Source organism: Nannobrachium achirus (genome assembly GCF_963921795.1).
Source record: "Nannobrachium achirus genome assembly, chromosome: 12".
Taxonomy (NCBI): domain Eukaryota; kingdom Metazoa; phylum Chordata; class Actinopteri; order Myctophiformes; family Myctophidae; genus Nannobrachium; species Nannobrachium achirus.
Window position 1 is genome coordinate 9546502 of NC_137832.1, and position 25322 is coordinate 9571823.

General features: G+C 43.1%; 1 protein-coding gene across 1 annotated transcript in view; it reads left to right on the forward strand.

Moving 5' to 3' along the window:
• Positions 1-25322, forward strand: part of cemip2 (cell migration inducing hyaluronidase 2) — a gene marked incomplete at its 3' end in the record, with an annotated part of 90971 nt that overhangs the window by 23864 nt on the left and 41785 nt on the right. The window contains exon 5 of the mRNA XM_080738443.1: positions 1099-1341. Within this exon, the coding sequence (XP_080594569.1) occupies positions 1099-1341 (243 nt within the window). The remainder of the gene's footprint in view (positions 1-1098; positions 1342-25322) is intronic.

The window sequence follows — 25322 nt, forward strand, 5'->3', positions numbered from 1 at the left end:
GTCTTGTGATCAGCGTGGGTGGGGGTTTCCCAGAACTCATGTGTGTTTCCAAGTACACCAGCGCTGCCGCCGTACCTTACCGCGCATCGCGTCGCGATAAAATGCGGTAAATTGCGGTAAATCTCGCTATGAAACACCAGTAGCAGGCATGTTATGTTGTGTTTGATTACTAGTTCGTAGTGCTCCTATTCTGACTGTTTCTTTGGTTAGCAAGTAGCACTAGCAAGCAACAGGCTAGCCACTAGCCAGCCACACTATGTCATGTGTTGGTCGGTGAACCAATCGCTGAAGACTGCCTCTTTTTTGGCAACGCCCATCCCTGCAATCGCCTTGGGGGAATATTCACTTGAATAATGAAGTGAAACGAAATGTCAATTCAGGCTGAGTGTCAGGCTAATGTAGATCTGCTACTTTTTTTATACATTATTGTGATGCTGTAGCATGAACTTGGTCATTAATTTATGAAATATATGGAGACAAAACAGTCATATCTTTCTACCCCCTTAATCTGAAAACTACGAATGATAGAGCTTGTGCACAAAAAGAAAAAACTATTCCACCCACTTCTTTACACCTGGAAAGTGGAAACCTGTGAATCTCCTGTGACCAGGGGTGTCGCACCAAATTCTGGGCCCTGGGTACAAGGATTCACTGTGGGCCCCCCATGAATGTTCTTCATAGGGGGAACTGGGAACGCATTATTACACATTATGTTGTGCTTTAACTATTGACAAATAGCAGATATACACGTCTTTGAATATTTCAAATCCTTCAAAGGTTTTTTGAAAAAACTATGTTTCTATGTCAGTTTTGCTCAAACCCTTTCATGTGAAGGACCCCCAAAATTATATGTATTTGGCCACGGACCCCCATCTCAAAATATTTAGTTCCAGGACCCCCCAGAAGCAACATTTGAGTTAGAAATGTTCGCTTAAATTCACACACTTTAAAAAATAGCAGATCTACAAGCTCATTATAAAGTATAAAATAGTTAAGGCCCCTCCACCTTGGGCCCTTGTAACTCAGTCCCACTTACCCCCCCGTCGTGACGCCCCTGCCTGTGACAACCACAAGGCTGATTGTGATTCTTGGTTCCAGCCGCGGCATCAACCTGCGCGTGGTGGACCAGGACACGGCGGCCATCCTGCTGGACGTGCGCTACGACACGCACGAGTCGCGCAACGACAGCCGGCGGCTGAGCGCCATGCTGCAGGCGCTGCCCGCCGGGCGCATCGTGACGCTGGCCGTGGGCGACTCGGCCGTCAAGAGCCTCCTGGAGGACACCAAGAGGACCATCCAGGAGAAGCTGGGGAGCAGGCACGTCTACGACCTCAAGTACAGGTAAACAAACGGCAAGCTACGCGCTGTTTACACACGCAGAGCCCGACCCCGTTACACACGCTTTCCCAGACCACTGTTTCCTAAATTTGTATGGGTCACGACTCCTCACCATCTATACTATAATTTTGCGAATGTCTGAGTGAGTGAGTGAGTGAGTGAGTGAGTGAGTGAGTGAGTGAGTGAGTGTCTGTCTGTCTGTCTGTCTGAAACAGCGTTTCTCCTCAGTGGCTGGAGCAATTGATCTGAAATCGCATCACCATTAGCATATGAACACACCTGACATAACTGTGAAGCCCGTTTGTCACTTTCAAAAATCGTATGCTGTATATTAGCATTTTTATGGTGTATCTACTATCTATTCTGCATCTAGCATGAGGCACATCTATTCTGCATCTAGCATGAGGCAACATGTTCAACCAGCTCTCTCTGTGTGTGTGTGTGTGTGTGTGTGTGTGTGTGTGTGTGTGCAGGCAGGCGGGTGTGTGCGCAGGCGGGTGGGCGGGTGGGCGGGCGGGCTGGGGGGGGGGTAGCCATTAAACGAAACGGGTATTTCTTACATTGATGCTCCTACATATTATCATGCAAGCACCAGTTAAAGTTACTTTCCATCCCTCATATACTGTATGCACAGTGCACATCCCATAACCCACACACTGCACATCATTTTGGAGCTCATATCTTTGAACGGGTAAGGGCTAGTAGAGTATAATAGAGAGCGGACCAGCCCCGCCCCCAGCTATCATTTCAATGCAAATGCTCAGTGGCGTTTTGAAGCATGCGGAAGTAGCTGAATTCCAGTGCATTGTGGGTGAATCCAGGTGCATTCTGGGGGAAATTGGTCTCTACCTAGAGACCAAAATGTTTGACGCCGAGATGTAATGACGTCACGAACGACGTCGACGTCCATTGAACCCTATTGTAGACCCCAGCGGCGAGCTCTTATGCTTGTGCATGTATTTTTCACCCCGCCTGAAATTCCAACTTTGGGTTAGGGTTAGCTTCAACGTTTACAAGCCGTGCTGGGGGCTTGCTCCTCACGAGTAAAGAAGTATCCCTTCATTTTTGGTTTCCTACATTTTGTTATCATTTGAAAACATTTTATCCACCTGTTTCCGCGAGAATTTACTGTAGGATTATGTGTGGGACACTTCCGGGAGAACAGCTGACATACAAGCTCACGTCGCGTCGCAGATGCAACCGTTGTGAGCTTGTAGATCACACTCGGCTGCGATGCCGGAAACTGCCGCACACCTTCTGCGCAATGCACAATGGGACGTTGGAAAGTTGTGTATAAAAAGCTAAATCTTTCATGAATTTGAATTGTTTCTAAGAATCTCAAGTTGCCACACGGTGATGCATTTTTCTTTATTTTTTTATTCTTAAAAAAACTTTTCCCACTTTCTACTATAATCACATAAAAATACCCAAATACCCAGACTTGATTATTTCATATTAGTGTGCGTGCGTGTACTCGCGTGCATGTGTCTAAATGTTTGCCCTCTCTATGTGCGTGTTTGCGGTTCCTTCTGCACGACGAGCGTGTTCAGCTCTCTGTTGTTCTCCCTGGCAGGCAGTGTAGTGGAGCACCGGTGTCCGGTCGGCTTGGGCCGGTCTGGGGGAACGAGTGTGTCGTCCACTCTGGGCTCTCCCGGGGATGATAAAAGCTGCTTTATGGGCCTTTTATTGAGACACACACTCAGCCCCATTGTCTTTGAAGTGTCTCACTGCATCAGGCTGACACTGACAGCCTGAAGGAGCGAGGGACAAGGGCGTATCTGACACTGACAGATACAACAGTACGCCCTGTCCCTCAGTGCCTCGGCCATCATCTGCTTCCACACATTAGTGGAAAGTAATGTTGTTGTTATCTGACAGGAACCTCTTATCTTTATTATTTTTTAAAGTAATGCCTTACTTCAGGGGTCTTCAACAGGGGGTCCGGGGACCCCTAGGGGGTCCTCAGACAGAGTTACTACAGGGGTTCCTCCAAATCTTTTCTCCTTTTTTTATGTTAACCACTTGAACCCTAGCGTCCATATTCTGAGAACTTGAGCCAAAAATAGCAGATCGACAAGCTCACAACGCCTCGCGCTGCGAGGCGTTGTGAGCTTTTAGATCGGCTATTTTTAGCAAAGACCTTGGGTGTAGAGGGGGAAAAGAGCAGACTATGTACAGGTTGAAAAGTATTGACGGTTCAAGTGGTTAAATATCTGAAAACACAAATTGACATGAATCCAAAATACACTGATGATTGTGCTGTCAAACAATGAAACTATATGGAATCTATGAACAAGTTGTGGGGGTCCCTGCTTCATCTCTCTCTCAACTAAGGGGTCCTTGGCCTGAAAACGTTGCCTTACTTGATCATAACTACAGTGTCACACAAGTAGCAAAAATAGCTGATTGGTAAACTCAGATCAGCTCCTCCTTGAAACTCGTCTCCTATTTTATAGGACTATTGTATACCAAAACCTTTTGAAAGGGCACATTTTGCATAACTAGCATGTTTACTTTTGGTACTATAAGTTTGACATTTTGATGGCAATTCTTGTGTACTGTCACTCACAATTTTGAATGCAGGACTTTCACTTAGCTGTGACAGTTGTGAGTATTTCTACATTGTGGTATTGCTACTTTCACTTAACACATTGACCGCCATTTTAACATACCTCCGTACTCCCACCTGCCATTCGTCTCCATAGACTTCCATGTAATTGGGTGTGCACGGATCATGCACACCCATGCCTAGATAATGCACCACGTGTGTCCACATTGCTCACAGCTTTCAAACAAAAAAATCCGAATGGAAATCCGTTCAGGCATTCATGAGATAACAGCCACTATGTTTAACAAAGATGGCTGCCAAAATGGCTGCCATGCTTGAAAGATGGGGTTGCTATGGGGGTTAAACATGCAATTTCGCGATTGCTATCATGCCTACTCTATTTTTGGGGGTCAAAAAAAGTTTTTGAAAAAAAAAAAATTTGATTTTTTTTTTTTTTTTTTTTTTTTTTTTTAATTCTCGGGACTATCGGGCCTGGCGGGGAAAGACATTGGAATAATCTCGGGACTATCGGGCCTGGCAGGGAATGAGTTAAAAGGATATTTCACTTTAAAAAAATATTTTTTGTCATTTTATCGTCTAATCAGGCTTTTGGGAACACCCAGGACAGTTTTTGAATTTCTTCATCCAGTATTTAGATATTTGATATTCATTTCCCCCTTCCAGGACCTTCCTATACAAACCCATTCTAACTTCAAACTCCATTTTAACCATGATAGATTCAATGAAAACAATTGTCCTTTTTCTGGTGACTCGTGTCCCCCAAACAACAATAGAAATCAATGAAAAATGTTATCAAAAAAACACAGCCTGCTCACGTATTCAGAGGTTGTCAGGAGTCACCAGAAAAAAGGACAGGTCTTTTAATTGAATCTATCATGGTTAAAATGGAGTTTGAAGTTATAAATGGTGGAAATTAATATTAAATATCAAAATACTGAAAGAAGAATTTTAAGAACTGTCCTGGGTGTTCCCAAAAGCCTGATTAGACGATAAAATCACAAAAAAGCTTTTTTGAAAGTGAAATATCCCTTTAAGTAAAACAAAAAAGAAAACACTGCTTTTCGACCGTCATCTTTTTCATCCTGGATATCCTCTCCAACCTCCCCGATTTCTCCGAATACGCTCCGAGGCATCTGCGTGTGCCCCCTCTTCCCCCCACCCTGCGGCGGCGCTTCCCATACGTGTGTTTTGCCAGCGGAGGAAGCGCGTGGAGGATAGCAGGGGTTACAGCTGCTCTGCTTCCAGGGTTTGTGTGAGAATGTGCTGACGACGCTGGACGACCTTGGTGCAGAAAGAGGGCAAAAGAGTTGAACCTGGAGGGAGGAGACTCTGTGTGGTCATAAAGTTTAGAAGGCAAATACAAGGAAGGTTTTGAGGGATGTCACTACATCTGCTTCTCAGCGCACGTGTACACTAGGGCATTCACGAATAGTGAATTTTAGTATTCGAATTATTCAACCTCAAAGTATTCGAATAGTCGAATATTCGACAGGACTGGCCAAACTGTCAAATATTAAGTAAGCAAGAGCCGAACATTGTGAAAATAGCCGATCTAGACTTCCTTCCTATATTCGTATGACTTCCTATCTAGCCAATCGTTATAAACCACAAAGAAATATATATATATATTATATATATACATATATTTTTTTTTAAAGAGAAAACAATACAAAAATTTAAATAAGCGAGTATTCGACTTTGTTGAACAATGTCGAATAGTGAATTTGATATTCGAATATTCGAATATTTGGTGAATGCCCTATGCACGCACACACTCACGCACTTATTTTTACTTACTTACGCACACAGACACACACACGCACGCACACACACACACACACGCACACGCACACGCACACGCATCATATGGAAAGTCTTAGTCTCAGAGCAGCAGCAGCAGTAGCAGCAGCAGCATCATTTTGGTTATATTTGTGGCCTGGCCTCATTCCTCTGGCTGCTTGGATGAACATGCAGCCAACAACTACGCCACACAGTGTCACGTTTCACCTCTGAGGAGGGGTTCTCCTACCCCCCCCCCCCCCCCCACCACTGCTCTGATCCAATATAACCCAGAACATCCCACTGAACATCAACCAGGACGAGCACATCACCAACAAGCGTCTGTACAGGGAACTAACTACCAAGTGTATCAGAGAAGACAGCAGCCAGAAGGACGAGTCTATGGCTGGCCACCGACACAGAGAACTCACGGACAAAAAGCTTGTACTGTAGGAATCAACACGCGGGCATCGATCAAGAGGACGTCCTAAAACTACCTACGTGGACGTACGGTACTAAAGAAAGATACTGGTGCAGAAAGCACAATGGAGCTGGCCAGGTGTATGGAGAACCCAGATGACTGGAGAGGCTAATGGAGGGCTCGTCTGAGGACGACGTAGGGAGAAGAACATAGGTTTAGAATGATAGGATCTAAACATCATAATACATGGCGTGCTTATTGTTCACGCTGTTCCACAAAACACGTAGATTGGGAGAATTTAGGATGGCCTAAAACAACACATTTTCAGTCGTGAGATTTGTTTTAATCCTTGTTGCTGACTGTGCAGTGTGCACTGTGCACACGTGTGTCTGTACGTGTGTGTGTGCACGCACACACATGCGTGTGTGTGTGTGTGTGTGTGTGTGTGTGTGTGTGTGTGTGTGTGTGTGTGTGTGTGTGTGTGTGTGTGTGTGTGTGTGTGTGTGTGTGTGTGTGTGTGTGTGTGTGTGTGTGTGTGTGTGTGTGTGTGTGTGTGTGTGTGTGTGTGTGTGTTTGGCCATTACATGTGGTCTGTCATTACCTTTTCAGGACAGGCATATTATTATAGGCTGTGTTCTGTGACTCTCAACCTTTTGGAACTCAACGACCCCCGGTTTGATATTGTTGCTGTTGGCAGGAAAATCTTTTATCTCCATATTTAAGCTTTTTACGTCAAGGATTCATCATGCTGCACACACAAGTAGCAACAAATAGCTGATCGACGAGCTCATAATGAGTCACATTGATCGCTTTGTGAGCTTGTTCATCTGTTATTTGTTGCTACTTTTGAAAGCTAGAGGTTAACACCTCCGATCCCACCAATATGCCCATTTTTGGAGATCTCTGTATCTGTCAGTTTGTCGCTTTTATGCCCATACATGGAGAGTCTGATGTCATCAGTATATTGCAATATATGGGCATGTCCGCTTTTGTGCCCAAATATGGAGCTGACTGATTTGTTTACGCTTGATGCCATGACGGCACATTGAGGTTAGACGACACACTCCACATTTGGGCGTAGCTGCGTTATGATGTTTAAAAAAAAAGTTAAGTGTCTGAATTTCATAAATCTATCCAAAGAAAAGTATTAGCAAATTAAGAGCTTGCGACTACTGTATATAATAACCACATTGGAACCACTGCAACACTGGTTCCTTTTGTCCATTTCCTGAAAAGTAATGGTTTTGGACATAACAGGTTTCCACATACAGTACATTCCATACATACAAGGAGATAATTTGGTTCCATTTGTCCTCCGTAAAGGCCAGTCCACACCAATGCATCTCCTTACAACCATTCAGTGACAGTTGCAAGGAGTTTCATTGGTGTGGTCTGACCTCTAGGGTCCATTTGGAGCCCTTGGCAGTCCCCCAGGCAGGGCGTTGAGAACCAGTTGTCCTATGTGAGCTATAGCAATTGGCATTGGTTCTCAAAGTTGATGCAGTGGAACTCTAGGCCGGGTGCCGCAGAATACTTTGAAAAACAGTTGGAATAGTTGTGACGCGTTGTGAGGTTGTAGATTGTATATTTTTGGTGAACATTCCCCCCAGAATGGGGATGCTAGGGTTCAAGTGGTTAAACGTAAAGTATAGTTATTTTCAGTCTGTTTTAATGGAAACAGATATTCACTCAAGTTTTTCCTCTCAGGAGGAAAGATTTGCATATTGTGGCGTAATATGGCATACGATTCTAAAAATGAACTGTGCAATTCAGGGGTGCTGTGGCTGTACACTCTATAAGTGCATTATTTTAATTATAATGCATTAATGTGTTTATAATGTATTATAGAGGAGACCTTTTAAGTAAAGTGTTTTTTTTTTGGTCAAAAAGGTGTGAGAACCACTGAGCTATAGTAAGGCGTCTGTCACATCTGTCACCAGGCGGATGCACATAACATGCAGTTATGAGACAGCATGCAGTTTAAAGCCTTGTTAACATCACACTGTGTTAGCCTGAAGTGGATCCTGTGTCTGCATGTTTTCCTTCATTATGGAGGATGATAGAGAGCACTCTGAAACCTCTTCTTAGGGTTAACCCATATGTTTGTGCTTTTCTTTTAATCGTAAATGAACAACACTACTTGATCATGCTACCACAAAAGTATAAACAGTAGCAGATCCCCAAGCAAAAAACTGTTTTGTTTTAAGACGCCTGCAAAAAAAAATATCAGACGGCTGCGAATCTCCAGTGCAAAGATAGAGCCATTGGAATGTGGCTTGCTTTCACCCAAAATCAACACAAAGTTTTTGTGGCACATGACTTCAGGGCAGCACAGCTGCAGGCACCAAATCAGGATTTGACAAATGCTTGCCGTGTCAGTGAGCGACATGTGATGAGTGCTCATCATAGGCAGTAAAATAGTTAACAAAGAAAGACATATCACTTGCACTTAGGAATAGTTACCGAAATTCGGTACCAAGCAGGAACCGATAAGCAGGTTCCTGGGTACTCAAAAATATACATATATATATTTAATTTTGGTACCACCTATCTGTTCCTAGACACACTAGTACAAAAATATATGTTCAAATAAAGGCTTGATTACATTACATATACTGTATATATTCATAGACTAGTTTGCAACTGAGAATGGAACACAACCAACCTAAGGACTACAAACCATTGAATGGCATCCAGACCTACTGCACATACAGTGTAAACAGAGCTGCTACCTTTTAAACACATTTTAAATTTGAGGCTTTTTTTCTTTTCTTTTCTTTTTTATACTATCGCATTGAGAAAAAAAGAAATGCAATTTGTTCCAAAAAAAGCTTCATACCCTGTATATACTGTACATAAGACAACATGTGACATAGCTCTGTTTACACAATGCTCTAGTCTAGCCCCTCCAACTGTATGTATGTTCCCCATTTTTGACTCAAAGAAGTAGGGTGGAGACCATTGTCTGACATCCAAGTCTTTGGATTTAATTCATACATTGTATTCCTCCAGAGCTTCTGTCAGTTAGGAATTCTCTTGGAAATACTGACTAGAATTTGAATAAGCAGTTTAAAGCTACCGTACAGTGTACACCATGTGAAGTTTTTGTGTGAATGAAAGTTTACTTGTATGGTAGAGTATATACAGCGTAACTGGTTGACTGGTGGTACTGCTGCATGGATGTCAAAATGCAATTAATCCTCTGAGCAATCAGGTAGGCTCTATTAGCTGGTGACATGGGTTTGAATCCGAGGAACTAAATCAAGGTTTCAAAGTGTAGCTTTAAGTTGAGACACACTTACAGTCAACACGTTTTTCACATTTATGCTGAGCAGTGGTGTAAAGTAACTAAGTACATTTACTTAAGTAATGTACTCAAGTACAATTTTGAGATATTTGTTTACTTGAGTATATCCAATTTCCGACATCAACTTTAGTTACTAGTTACTTTGTAGATTTTGATTATTATTTACAAAACATACATTACCCACTTCAGCCCTATATACATTTTGGCCATTTGAAATTAGCTGATCTACAAGCTCACAATGCGCAATGTCTGACCCGTTTCCATTCACAAATGCGCATTTAGTTTATTCGATAAAGCCTCAAAATCCACCTCCTCCAAGCGGATAAAAGTTTTCGCGGGTAATTTTGAAGTGTTTCCATAAAAAGATTTAAGCGAAAAAGGCTTAATGCGCATAACCCAGTACGCAAATAGCGCCATCTTGGATATGGCGCAATGCATTCCGGGTATTCGCAAAGGTCTCTGGGATTGTTTGGGTCCATGCGCATCCAACGCTAGGGGCGCATCTCAGAGCCGCAATTGGGTTTGATGATAGTCTTGGAGGATGACGGACGCAGATGACCAATATAGTAATTTAAATGTTCCTCATCTAAGACGCTATCTATTAGACCGTGACATTGTTGTGTCAAATGCATTCAAGAAGGATTTAGTTGCCTGTTGCCGTGCAGCATGTATTTTAAATCTGCAACCACCAAAACAATACGCTACAGATTACAGAAATAGAGGACCAGAGGAGGTCCAAACTAATTTTAGATGGGGGTATAATTTGTCTTCCCGATCCTGATACCCTCCGAAACGGCTGGGAAGACGTCATGCTATCCACAGTTGTTACAAAGTGCTATAGAAGTAAGTCTAATAGTCCGTTATTGTCTCCAGGTTGGCAGAGGTAGCACCCAGGATTACATTAGATAATATAATTAATTGACACCGAACATGGGTTACAACATCGTGGGATAAAAACAAACAAACAAATAAATATTAAGTCTATTTTATTAAGAATCAAATCACGTTTGCTGCAATAAATAGGCATATATGCCATTGACTGTTAAAATATTGAATTGGCTCTTAATTATAAAGACCACCGGCTATGTGGCCGCCTGGCCAAATGCTGTTATTAGGCTATTTTATAATTTAAGCCTATTATTGTTATTATTATTATTATTTCGATAAAGTAGAACAACCATTAAAAATGCATAATCATTTAAAGTTTGTATCGTGCTCGGACTCTCTGTCCTGACAGCTTGCTGCTGCTGCTGTTATAGATCAGCCTATTTGTCGTACGATGGTGTTGCGCGCTGAAAATATCAGAGCTACAGGCTCACAACACGTCTCAACTCGCCAGGTTGAGAGCTTGTATATCTGCCATTTAGATATGCAGAAACACCGTCGTACGGCGAAGGCTCGAAGCACATTTTCTCCAATTTATCAGCGCGGTGTACGGGACTTCTTGGTTCGCTTGGAGTCAGGGTTTAGGTTTACTGTTATGACAAACTGAACCGGGCGTGATCTGAACCGGACCCGGTTGAGGATAATAAACAGGGATACAAACTTCTATGGGTCGTGGAATCAGTGCCACTTGGATACGAGCAAGAACAGTGACTGTCTGATCACAGCAATGGATGGATTAAGTGCCAAGAAAAGTGGTGAAAGTTGGTGACGATGCAGGCAAGTTGCTTGCGCCATCATGACATAACATTAACAAAACAAAACATGTTTGCATATTAAGGTTGAATGAGATGTAAAAGCCCAAATCATATGAATTGGTAGGCTACTGTGCGACGCATCGCGCAAGCAGTTCCCTTGCGCCCACTTTATTCATTTTATTTTTTGGCAAGCCCTCTGAGTCTGCACGAGTAGATTAATATAGACATTATTTTGTTAATTATAAAAACAGTAACAGATTGCATCTGTGATAAAGTGGAAGAAGTGCAGCGCTATAACATAAAACAGTTTAATAATCGGCACGTAGAGAGCAAAGACGCGTACACTCAAAGCATATCCCAAGCAGCTGAGACGCTCATGGACCCATTTACTCCCAGATAGCTTTGCGCTTACCCCCAATGCAACGCGAAATATCCAAGATGGCGGTATTTGCGAACTGGGTTATTAAGAGGCTTTATGGAAACGCCACTATTGTTAGAGTCCTTGGTATGACCCGGGCCGGGGAATCAAACGCGCGGCCTCCCAGTACTTCTAAAACATGACATTAACCCATTAACGGGGGAGGTCAGGGTGAACGTGGCTAAAGCATGGTAGCTATACCGCCCGTGGCTTCCTGTGACGGACACATCAAAGAGCGCGCTGGCTCCTGCCTCGTGCCTGCTCGCCGACCTCCGCTGTCTCTGAATTTGTTATCTATCGGAATGACACGCACGCACGCACACACTCATGTACGCAGACAGCCCGGAGGTCTGCATGATGTGCACATTAGTGCACATCATCATTACCACTCACACAATGAGGTTGTTAAACCCATTTAGAACAGGTACACATTATTGTGTATCATTATTTTATGCTTTAACTATTGAAAAATAGCAGATACACAAGCTCACAGCGCGGCACCGAGTGCCGCGCTGCGAGCTTGTAGATCTGCTATTTTTGAAAAAATCATGAAAATTTGAATTTTGACCCGATTCTATAAGTGTCTTTTGAATCCTTCTAAGGTTTTTGGAAAAACCCTATGTTTCTATGTCAGCAATCTGGCCAGCCATCGTCAAAGAAAAGGTCCTTATCACTTAACTGGAGCTCAGTTAGTCTGTTCCTGAGAGACTACTATGCCAGTGGTGCTCAAACCTTTTCATGTGAAGGACCCCCAAAATGATATTTATTTGGCCACGGACCCGCATCTCAAAATATTCAGTTCCAGGGACCCCCCAGAAGCAAAATTTGAGTTACAAACGTTCGCTTTGAAAATACATATATTCAAAGATTTGCACGCATTTTCACGACTTTTTCCAAAAAATAGCAGATCTACAAGCTCGCAGCGCGGCGCCGAGTGCCGCGCTGCGAGCTTGTATATCTGCTATTTTTCACTGGTTAAAGCATTCAATAATTGTAGGCCTAAATGGGTTAAAGCTCTGACGCAATGATCACGGAGCGGGGAGAGAGAGAGAGAGAGAGAGAGAGTGGAAATAAACATCAGGCGTTTGTACTTTCTCCTGCTGCATTACTTCCCGTGAGCCCCGACGCTCAGTGCAGCTGGTGGTAAAAACATACTCTTAACCCATTTAGGCATAGGATTATTGGCTACTTTAACCATTGAAAAACAGCAGATATACAAGCTCACAGCGCGGCACCGAGTGCCGCGCGAGAACCACTGATTTAGAGGAAGGATCAGTGGTTCTCGCGAACCACTGATTTAGAGGAAGGATTTAGAAGTCGGGTCAAAGATCGGGTCAAAGATATAATTCATAGACTTGCACACATTTTCACGATTTTTCAAAAATAGCAGATCTACAAGCTCGCAGCGCGGCACTCGGTGCCGCGCTGTGAGCTTGTATATCTGCTATTTTTCTAAGGTTAAAGCATACAATAATGGTTAAAGTGGTTAAAATCTAACGCGACTCGGGCGCGTTCCAGGTATTTGAGAGTTAATGCAGTCACTGTCAGGAAAAAGAAGGAACTTTTTCATGTCAAGGACGCCTCAAATTGATTATTATTATTTGGCCGTGGATCCCCATCTGAAAAGGATTTGTGCCGGTGGGGGGAAAAAAAGGGATTTTTCACAATAATAGCAGATGTACAAGCTCGCAGCACAGCACGAAGTGACACAATGTGAGCTTTTAGATCTATAAAAAAGTTGTATAAAAATGCCTAACAAGTTTTAGGGATGATAAAGGCAGCAGCGCCCAAGATAGGGCCCTTAACAATTTCTCTGCCATTTTAAACATAGCTGTAGTAAGCAGCTGCCAAATTGTCCTTACCTTTTAACGTGGGCACGCGCACGCATCGTGCACAATCTGTGCGCGACTCATCTAGTAGACGTGTAGACTCGGTGACAAGCTTTCGAATACAAAAAACCCCATTGAAAAAGACATATCCGTTGCCAGAGATGGGAAAAGTAGTCACGTTCTGTACTTAAGTAAAAGTAAAAGTACTTGCGAAAAAAACGACTTTGGTAAAAGTAAAAGTACTCATTCCAAATAATTACTCAAGTAAAAAGTAAAAAGTACGTGCTTTGAAAAGTACTTTTAAAGTAAAAGTAAAAGTATTTTTACCGTATATTTCTAGAATTTTAAGGATATTAAAATTAAAAGATCCCCACCAAACATACGTCTTAAAACTGGCCCAGAATTGGTTTCCTACTATGATGTGAAATCTAAATGTAGCAGTGTTTTTGGAGCTGTGTGGAACACAAGCTCCCTATACGTGGCCGTGTGTGTGGCCGTGTCTGTGTGTCTGTCTGTCTGTCTGTCTGTCTGTAGCCTACAGGACCTTTTGTGACCACACGAGGGCGCTGTTGTTCAGGCCAGGCCAGACATCCACACACACACACACACACACACACACACACACACACACACACACACACACACACACACACACACAGCTCCACTTCGAACAGAGGTTCGATTTTTTTAGACTGAGTACCAGTTATAGATAATATTTGACTCTCCAAGAACAATCATTATTATTATAAAAAATATATGTAATCCCACGATTTTGTAACCCATTTTTTAAAGTGCCAATTGACCACCAAGTAGGCCTACACCATTATGACTGATGTTAAAATACAGATAAGGTTTCCTAATAAGAATGTCGTTTTCATTGTTCAATTATAATTATAATACATCTCACATCCACAGACAGACAGATTTCTGACTGTTATACTTTAAGATGTTTTGCATGTCTGTCAGAGGACCCCAATGTAAACAAGCCATACAGACTGTATGGATGATAATCATACAGGAGTGCGTTTGCTATGCGAACTGCTAATCAAGTATTCAATCAATCAATTCAAACAAATGCATGCATGCACGCGCATGCGAGGCACGCACGCGCGCGCTCTCTCTCTCTCACACACACACACACACACACACACACACACACACACACACACACACACACACACACACACACACACACACACACACACACACACACACACACACACGCTAAAGGCTTTTGCGAGGCAAAGATGACCGAAGCTACAGTTGTGCAGAGTCTGCAGAACGTTTCACTTTTTCCATACAGAACTTTATCCAGCATGAGATAAAAAGCAATTGCACTGACTCACCTAAGCTTCGGAGGTTAAAAAAGAACGCATTTCCAACGCGTGTGCATTACAGGAGCAGCATATGGCCAAAGTCTTGTGTTTATAATCCATAGTTAGTTATAATCCACGTGAATTAATTGTTGATGTTTGAAAGCTGTGACGAGATGAATGGTTTACAGAATGATGGTAGAATTAAACCACCTTTCTTCCTCTTCCTATGAAAATCGTGGATTTCAAAATAAGAGCATAGGGTATTAGGCTATTATGTTATGTAGGCTATATGATTAGTTTTATTTGGTAGTCTAGTTGCAGGAAGTAAATAGACCGGTGCTTTCCTACTTGACACAATGACTCTCACTCTGGCCAGGCAGCAGCAGAGCGTCACCGCAGCCTCTATGAATGATGATCAAGCGCTGTAATCATTTTGTTTGATCTGCCACGCATCGGCGCAACATTAACACAAAACCAAAGTAGCGAGCCTGTTTTGAAAATGTAGCGGAGTAAAAGTACAGATACTTGTGTTAAAATGTAACGGATAAAAGTAAAAAGTACACAGAAAAATAATTACTCAGTAAAGTACAAAGTACTGAAAAATGTACTTCGTTACAGTAACGAAGTATTTGTACTTCGTTACTTCCCATCTCTGTCCGTTGCCACGCTGTATCTCTGCTTATCAGCCAGTGTTTACGTGAAAAAGCATTGAAAAAAGCCAACTGTGCGCTATGGTAACACGTGGACACGTTCGCGCACAAAACGCACGATATGTGCGGGGATCATAATCCAGGCGTGTAGAGACTGGATCAAAGTTTCCAAACGCAAAAATCCGATTGAAAAACGAGCGTTCCATCGCCGAGTAGCTTCCACTTCTGTTACACAGTAAACCAATGGAGGCGGGACTATGGCCCAGGCTCAGACTGGATACGGAAAGCTGGATCCGGTCCAGACCGGAAATGACCGGATACAGTTAGGGGGGCGGGCCTAAAGAGCCAGAATCAGCGAAAATCTGCGCTAATACTTTTAATCCTTTCATAATGATTAAAGCTAATTAAACTTTACGGGCTCTACGGGCATGGCAGCGCGGTACAGCGGGAAATCTACGGTCTCTACGGGGATCGCGAGGTATGAGTTAAATGGATCTTTTGGTACTCGAGCCGCAAAGTGTGGGAACCACTGCTCTAATGCAGTTGGATTCAACCTTTTCAGCCCCCCAAAATAATCGAATCTGATTATTTTAGGGGGTCCCCAGTATAAATATGAACTGGGAACGCCCCGACAAGGTCTTGGACTGCAGGAGTTTAGGCATTACATTTAGTCTTACTCAGTTCCACAGATAAACATGTGAAAATAGCAGATCTACAAACTCGCAGTGAGTGTATAGATTATTATTTGACAATTTGTCCGATCTTTTATTTGACCAGTTTCTTTTTTTTTTTAATATATAGTTTGTTGATTACTTTTCATGCAGAAATATTCTTAAGTTATTAAAAAGGTCTTTCAGGGACCCCGGCAACGATCATGTGGGGGCATAGGCGATTCTAGCCTCTTCCAGCAGGGGGTGCACGACCTCTATTACCTCCTGCACGCGCGGATATTAGCGGTTTTGTAATGTTGTTTTAGCGGATTTCTGCAGTTAATTTTGTACCCAAATGTAACACAATATAAACAAAAAAAAGTGTAAAACAGGTGCTTCTTTTTCTAGACACCATATGTCTATCTATAGGATTTATTTACTTATTTTGCAGACAGAGGCAGCACAGCCAGGACATATAAAGCCAAACATCAAGTTAATCATCATTCATCAAGCAATCAAGCAGTCATTTACATTGGTGGTGTGGCACAACCACACCACCAAAGATCCATAACCAGCAGCTACCAATATTTACAAGCAAGTGAAGCAAGCATGCGCGCTCGCTCGCGCGCGCGCACACACACACACACACACACACACACACACACACACACACACACACACACACACACACACGGAGGAGAAGAAAACAGGCTGGCTAACTCCACAGTGAACAGATAGTTAAATAAAGCCATGTCTTACCTTAAGAAAATGACAAGAAAATATCCAATGTTATATTGAGGTGCCCAGAAGAAAGTGTTATTCCTTGGAGGCACAGAACACATCGTGTAATCCAGCCTCGTTGAGCAGCGCCGAAAACTTTAGTTCACGTATGGTAAATGTAAAAGCTATCCACATGTCCTATGGATGTCTGTAGTTAACCCCAGGTAGCATATTCCACTGTGAAACAACTGTTTAATTCTGTTATTTAGATAAATCTGCAGGTGTCATCATCTGCCGTTTGTTTTTCAGCTGTGCTGTCAGAGACGTTCAGACAGTCACTGTGATTGGTTGAGAAACCAGTAGTCCTATTACCTCCCGCCCCCCATTTGCTGTGATTGGTTTAGAAGTCATGCTATGGGTGCTTCAAAGGGTCAAAAAAGGCGAATTTGAGATGTTCTTCTTATTGCGTGTTTATTATGATCAAAAAAATCAAAATGGCCGCCTGGCGGCCAGGGGGTGCACGTGCACCCTAGGACACCCCTTAAAATCGCCTATGTGTGGGGGTCCCGAACCACAGGTTGAGAACCTATTGCTCTAATGTATGTATGTAGGACACAAGACAGGCACGCACGCACGCACACGCACGCACGCACGCACGCACGCACGCACGCACGCACGCACGCACACACACACACACACACACACACACACACACACACACACTGACACTCACACTCACAGGCTGTAAATTGGCAGCAGGGGGACAGTCACAGACAGAGGCCCGTTTGATTATGTTTTGTTTTTTCTCTTTTCCCCTGGCAGGGAAAAAAAAAGCTCTCCATATTGCCGCCTCACAGTGAGGCTGTAATGACAGGCTTCCAGGCCGGGTCCCCACATGGAGGCTGTTTGTGTGACAGTGGGGAGGCAGCTTTTGCTTTCATCTCCGTCAGAATGTGTTTTATTAGGCTTGTTGTAGTCGTTGATAGTGTCGGACAGGACACTCTGCCACGCTATCTGCCGTGGAAGAACTACTCCCGTTTCTGGGCCTTTTGCTTCTTTGTTGATATTTTTGGGGGATAAGTTTGTGTATGCGACCTGGCGGTCGCCTATCTCCCGTTTTAGGGAGTCTTACTGGTAGATTTACCGTAGATTGACAGGGAATGGGGAGAGTGATGTGTGGGTGACACGCAGCAAAGGTTATGTTGTAAAATCAATGTTAACACTTATGTTGCAATGATTTTTTCTCTTCAATGTCTCGCGTTGCCATGGTTACCATAGACTTCCATGTAATTGTGCAATTGTGTAAAAAGTGCACGCCCATGCCTAGATGATGCACCACGTGTGTAGATGCTGTTCACAGCTTTCAAACAAAAAAAATCCGCTTGGAAATCCGTTTAGGCATTCATGATTTATGGGCCATTATGTTTTCTTCAGATGTAAACAAACATGGCTGCCATGTTTGAAAGAATGGGTTGGTATGGGGGTTAAACATGCAATTTCGCGATCGCGATCATGCCTAATACATTTCTGGAGGTCCAAAAAAAAAATTTGAAAAAAAAAAATTGATTTTTTTTTTTTTTTTCAAAAACAGCCCAAACTCAGGAAACTCGGGGTTGGCACAGCGTTGGTATCAATACAAACTCAGGAAACTCGGGGTTGGCACAGCGTTGGTATCAATACAAACTCGGGAAACTCGGGGTTGGCACAGCGTTGGTATCAATACAAACTCGGGAAACTCGGGGTTGGCACCAGATGTGTTAACTTAACTCTGGGAGTGTACACATGGAACCAAATGGACCTGTCGGGGTCCATTTGTTTCCATTTGTACACTCTCTGACTCTCTAAATCTCTCTAAATCTCTAGGAGCAGTGTCCAAAAATGTGTTTTGCAAAAAATCAGCCTGATGGTGGCGCTAGAGGAGGGCCATGTGAGAAATCGGGGGCGGAGGTTGTGGTTTGGCAGCCAAGGAGTGTGTGTGCAAAGGTTGACATGGATAGGGGCAACGGTGGCGGAGATAAGAGTAGGGGCAATTTGAATTTCAAAATTGTATGAGATGAATATTACCCATAACCTGAGATAGTAACCACACTTTTAGACAGACTGTGGTTATTTTCACAGGTGTTAGATGACACACAGCTCAGACAAGCTTAAAATACCGGTACAGACAAACGGCCTTTGATTTCCAATGTTTCTCAGAAGGTTATTACGTTTTGTAGGATCAAAAACTAATATGATCCTGTGCTGTTCTCCTGTTCTGAGAAAGAGACCGTGATGTTTGCTGTCCCACTTGATTAGGTCCTTGGCTTTCTCTCTTGGCTTGGTTAAACGCGTTCTATGACGGGCACAGCGCGTTGCTTTAAAGTCCTTCACTATGCTCTCTCTGGCCATTTAATAAAGGAATAATCCTCAGTGTTGTTCAGCCGGCGCCGGTTTGAGCCAACATGGCGATGACCCCAATATCGATTGTGTGAAAATATCAAATTAATCTTTCTAATTTACTTTCATGTTGTGGAGTAAGATAAAAAAAAACGATTTGATTTAGCAAAAAAAAAAAGAAAAAAAAAGAAATTATATATATATATATATATATACAGTATATATATATTGACTGTGATGTCATAGTCCTCCTCCTCATTAACACATACAAGGACATCTGCACTTGTGTCGTGTTTGCACCACTCACTTCACACCGGTGGGATTTTTTTTTTCATGTTTGCCTCTTCCTTAGGTAATAGGCTACTTAACAATGTGGCCTAAGTCTACTGTGCTCAGTGGAATTTGGAGAGCTAGGGATCGATTCACGTTTTAGTTTTTTTTTTTTTCCCACATGAAAGCCAAAATGTGGAAATGATCCTCTTGGACGGAGCCCCCACCCCTGCTATAGCATAGTGGAAAAGTGAGCCGAGCGCTCCAGGACTCCAGCATAGTTCCTCTGATGAAGCAGAACCTGGATGGGTGAGGGCTTTTATACATTACACTACAGTATGTTAAAGGTGAATCTGGGACACCACGACGGCATCATCATCATCATCTGGCCTTCCTATGCTTCCGTGCAACCGGCCAGGAAAGAACGGCCTCACTGTAGATGGAAGCGATGAAAGCGTCAGACTGTATAAAAGTCCCACATATAACGTTTTAAGAGATTACACTAAGATTCCAAGCCAAGGATGAAAATGCTAAAACTAAACGTCTTATTTCCTTTGTGGTCCTCTGGTATAGTGGTTCTAAAAGTGGATTCTGGGGGACCCCCATTGGACTGGGCGGGGGGGGGGGGTCTCAATAACCCCGCGATTGTCATTGTCATAAAATGGCGGGTTTCCATGGCAACTGCGATTAAATCTTGAATAATCGTGGGCAGCCGGTGTGTTTAATAAATCAATGATATTGACATCCACTGGTCAAAAGCCTCCTACCCCTTTTGAGCTGGATTTGAGAAAAGTGATAATGCATAATATAACGACACATATCAGACAATGTATAAATCACCATATCATGTATTAAAAACATGTTTTTTTTTTACCCCTGAAAGGTTAATATTTTGGACATGGTTGGATTCTGCTTGACAGCAGTGATATTGAATTGAAATTAATTAAAATTCTCAGACCCACTGTCGTCCTTCCATATGTGGATGGATGGACGTCATCATCAACATAACATGTTTACACATTTCGTAAACATTTAGCACTTTTGAGCATTTAAGAAGTCACACCCGTGGGCAGCCCTCCTAAAGTGTTTTCCTGGAATGGCAGAGAGAGAGAGAAAGAGAGCGAGAAAGAGAGACCACCCCAGTGAGTCCATAACCTCATTGTGGTCCTGTGGAATCTGAATCAGGGCCTCCTTACGGAGATGACATTGATAAGGCAGCAACAATGGGCCAAGCAGCACACATGCTCAAGGTTCCCATCTGTGTGTGTGACAGACAGACCCATGTGTGCATTGTGTAGCAGCACAAAGTGCCGTTTTTTTTCTGAGAGGTTGTAAACGGCGCCAGGGGGGACTGAGAACTTAAGGTCACGTCGGCGGTGTTGACGAGGGTCCTGTAAGGTCATCTGATAAAGATAGAATAAAAGGCCTCCCGTAATGCCCCGCCGCCCAGGAGCGGGGGAAAGGGCTGATGTGGGGCTGATTGTCGTCGCTGTCGGGAGGAAACCTTGTATGTCCGAAACCCGCTAGTTTTCATGAAATGCGTCCAAGGCTATTATTTAGTCACACACTATCGTTAATGCTTTTCATTGGTTCAGATATTTATGTTTAACGAACACTGCAACATCACGCAACAACAGGGAAGCTGTCAGAACCTTCACTAAAACACCCAGGACAACGCTCCAACGCACAACGTGTGTGGACATTGCCTTTTTTCATTCACTTGTTTGTTCTTGGGATCCAGCACCATATAAAAAGTTGTGGTTATATGCATATCCTACGCCTTTTGTCTCAGATTTAAATCACTTGAATCACTTTTCAGAAATGGTGCAAGCTTGTAGTTCGGCTGTTTATCCTACTTTTGTGTGATACTGTTTTACGACAAAGTAGGGCATTGATTTGTGAAAGAAAAACTAAAGTTGACATTGTGGAGATACAAGGTTTCTGCCCAACAGACTGGTGTATGAATCACCCCAACCCTGAGTGATGATACATGGTTTTACAATGTCCCTCTGTCTGTCCACGCCCTGTGTAAGTGTCCCAATTTGACTCTTTGTGAGCTTGTAGATCTGATTGTAGATGAGATTTGGGTGCACAGGGGGGTTGGGAAAGGATAGACCCCTGGGGGACCACCACCCACCGCCCAACAAAGTTGGTCCTCCATGCTGTGTACCATTGTAGTTAAATAATAATAATAATAATAGTAATAATAATGATGATTCATATGAATTTATGTATTTATTTATGTCGAGTGGAAACCTCATTATGTCAAAAACTGTTGCTTTTCAGGGTTAAAAAAAAGATAAAAAAGTAGCAGATCTACAAGCTCAAAGCGTGTCACTTCGTACCACGTTTTGAGCTTGTAGATCTGCTACTTTTGATGCCCCTCTGTGACGCTGTAGTACGATCAAGTAGGACGTTAAAAACACAAACATTTTATATATGGAGATAAGAGGTTTCTGCTCAGACAACATTGATACCACCCTAACTGTCAGGGAGCAGTGAGCACTATTAATACAAGAACGGGTACACGTTATTGTGTATCGTTATTTTATGCTTTAACTATTGCAAAATAGCAAATATACAAGCTCACAGCACGGCACCGAGTGCCGCGCTGCGAGCTTGTACAGTAGATCTGATATTTTTGAAAAATCTTGAAAATTAGAATTTTGACCCGATTCTATAAGTCTCTTTTGAATCCTTCAAAGACTTTTTGAAAAACCTATGTTTCTATGTCAGCAATCTGGCTGGCCATCGTCAAAGAAAAGGTCCTTTTCACTTAAATGGAGCTCAGTGAGACTACTATGTCAGTGGTTCTCAAACCTTTTCATGTGAAGGACCCTCAAAATGATATTTAATTGGCCACGGACCCCCACCTCAAAATATTTAGTTCCAGGTACCAACCAGAAGCAAAATTTGAGTTACAAACGTTCGCTTTGAAAATACATATATTCGAAGATTTGCACACATTTTCACGACTTTTTTCAAAAATAGCAGATCTACAAGCTCTCAGCGCGGCACTCGGTGCCGCGCTGTGAGCTTGTATATCTGCTATTTTTCACTGGTTAAAGCATTCAATAATTCTAGGCCTACATTTAATACAGCCCCTGGGGAGCAATTAAGAGGTTAAGTGTCTTGCTCAGGGACTGGGTGGAATGGGTTGTGAACCTACGCCCCCTCCGTCATTCCACACCCACTGTTCTCATTTCATTCCCTTCCTTCCTTTCTCCCTGCTCGTAATCACAGATGATCCCCCGTTTATTCTATTTATCCCTTGTTTTCTCCCGAGTTCTATGAGCCATTGTGAAATAATGATGATTACTTCAATCCTCAGTCTAGCTCAGTCGGTGCCATATTTAAAGTGGGACCTCTTATATTGCCGGTTCACCAACAAAGGGTTAAAAAAATAGTGTGCACGCTGGTGCACACATTCGTGCACAGATCATGCACTATGCATGTGCATGCTTTTCACAGCTTTCAAACAAAAAAATCCGCTTGGAAATCCGTTCAGGCATTCAGGAGAAGGCAGCCCTTATGTTTTCTTCAAATGTAAACAAACATGGCTGCCATGTTTGAAAGATGGGGTTGGTATGGGGGTTAAACATGCAATTTCGCGATCGCGATCATGCCTAGTACACTGTTGGAGGTCCAATTTTTTTTTTTTTCTTTTTTTTTAAAAAGACGTCCAGAAGACGTCTGGCAGGGAAGGCCATAGTTAAAAAGACGTTTTTATTATAGAAAACGTCTTTTTTGGCTGTGTGTGTGTGTGTGTGTGTGTGTGTGTGTGTGTGTGTGTGTGTGTGTGTGTGTGTGTGTGTGTGTGTGTGTGTGTGTGTGTGTGTGTGTGTGTGTGTGTGTGTGTGTGTGTGTGTGTGCGCGCGCATGTAAGTTTAAGTAGAAGGATGCTGTTCATGATAAACTTCACTCATCTCTTACGCACACATTCACAGTTTTCTCTACATATCACTCTCATGTTCATTCAGTAAGCGATATTTATTTTCCTAGTATGGTAGGGGGACACATGACCCCTGACGCCCTGTGATTGGTCTGCTGAGACGGGGAGAAGGGAGCGTTCGTTTCGGTTCACGTGATATAACCTCTTCGGTCCACCATGCACGGCTTGCCCACTCGGAAGGAGCACGCACCTACTGTATAGCGGCAAAGCCTCGAGTCCGTGCTGTCGGTGCACCTGCCTTGTTTTGAAGTGATTCATAAAGTCAATCACGCATTTGTGGTAAAACCTTTGCCACACACGCAGATGTCATGGAGTGAACCAAAGCAGCAAAATGAGCGCTCCTGTCCCCCTCTCTCTAGGTCGTCCTCAGACCAGCCTTCCATCGTCGCTTCCAGTCATCCCGGTTCTCCATACATCCAGCCAGCTCGCTGGTGCTTTGCGCTCCTGCGTCTTTCTTGAGTACATCCATGTATGTTAGTGTGGGAAGTCCTGGTGACCGGTGCCCATTTCTTGGTTCCCACAGCACCAGTTTGCTGGCTGGCAGCTCCTGGTGTCTTTGGCAGTGTCCTGCAAGTCTCATTTTCCTGGCTGCTATTTTATCGCTCACCCTTAATAATCCAGCATACAGATTCTTGTTGGTGACATGTGTACTCTCGCTGATGTTGAGCACTACACGTAACATTCTGGTATAGCACCCATCTAGAGACTTGTGCAGTGCTATCCTTAGATAGCCTTTAGTCAGAGTAGCGCAGTCGGTAGAGCACTCGCTGTACCGACCTTGTGGTCCACTTTGGACCACAAGGTCATGGGTTTGATCCCGGGGAACGCCAACTCGGCGAATGAGTAGCATGGCTTTGATGTGACTGGATGCAGTCTAGCACAGGGGTTCCCAAACTTTTTTGTCACGGGGCACCCGATAAATATTGTTTTAATCCGAGGCACCCCTACATTATAATTTTTCACTCCCAGCGCCTTATATTTATAACATATCGTCGTTGTCGGGTGGAAACCTTGTATGTCCAAAACTGTTTGTTTTGTATTTATCATCTCCAAAATGTACTAAACTAGTGAAAACAGCAGATCTACAAGCACATAACGTTGTGTGCTTGTAGATCGGCTGTTTTCACTCGTTTTGTGCGACAGAGGTCTCTGCCTGACAGTGACGATATTTTAGTGATTATTTTGCGAGGAAAACCTTGAGATAATAGCCATTTTGGTTAGAACTGACTGAAAATAACTTTGTACTTCAAGTTTAAAATGATACTAAATATTTCTTCAAGTGTCCAAATAAATTCCAAATATTCTCGTGGCACCCCTGGTCTGCCGTCACGGCACCCCAGGGTGCCCCGTCGCCCACTTTGAAAACCCCTGGACTGGACTAGCATACTGTGAAGCGGGGATAGACTCCTGCACTCTGGCTGCTTATTGTCAAAGGTTCTCTCTGACTGACTACTACTAAATTACTTATTACTGGCTTACTTGTTTACTTACTTACTTATCCTGAGAGAAAAACTAAACTGAAACTAGGGCTGTCACGATTATAACGACATTTTACATGACGATTAATTGTCACTCAAAATAATTGCCATTAACGATTTCATTGTGTTTTTGTCGTTGACAATTACATTTCTGTTTGGCTTTTAGGCTTTGAAGTTGCACATGGTCGATATGACACATAACCTAAGAAATTACTGACATATTTGACAACTTTATACTTTAAAAGAGAACATTGATAGTGGAAATAGCCGATCTACAAGCTCACAACGTGTCGCAATGCGACACAATGCGAGCTTTTAGATCTGCTATTTCCACTATTTTTTACTTTAAAAAATATATAAGTATATTATGATGATTATGAAAAATAATCGCGATTATGTCAAATAATTGCGACTAGACGATTATGTAATAGTTGTGACAGCCCTACTGGGTACAGTGAGTGCGTACAGCTCACACGCTTGCGTGCACGCTTGCGCGCACGCACACGCACACACACACACATTCTCCACTGTCTGTAACACCCTTCCTGTGCCCTGGCTAGCCGTGCCATCTGTAAGATATTACATAAGAATGACATGAATGCCCTGTGG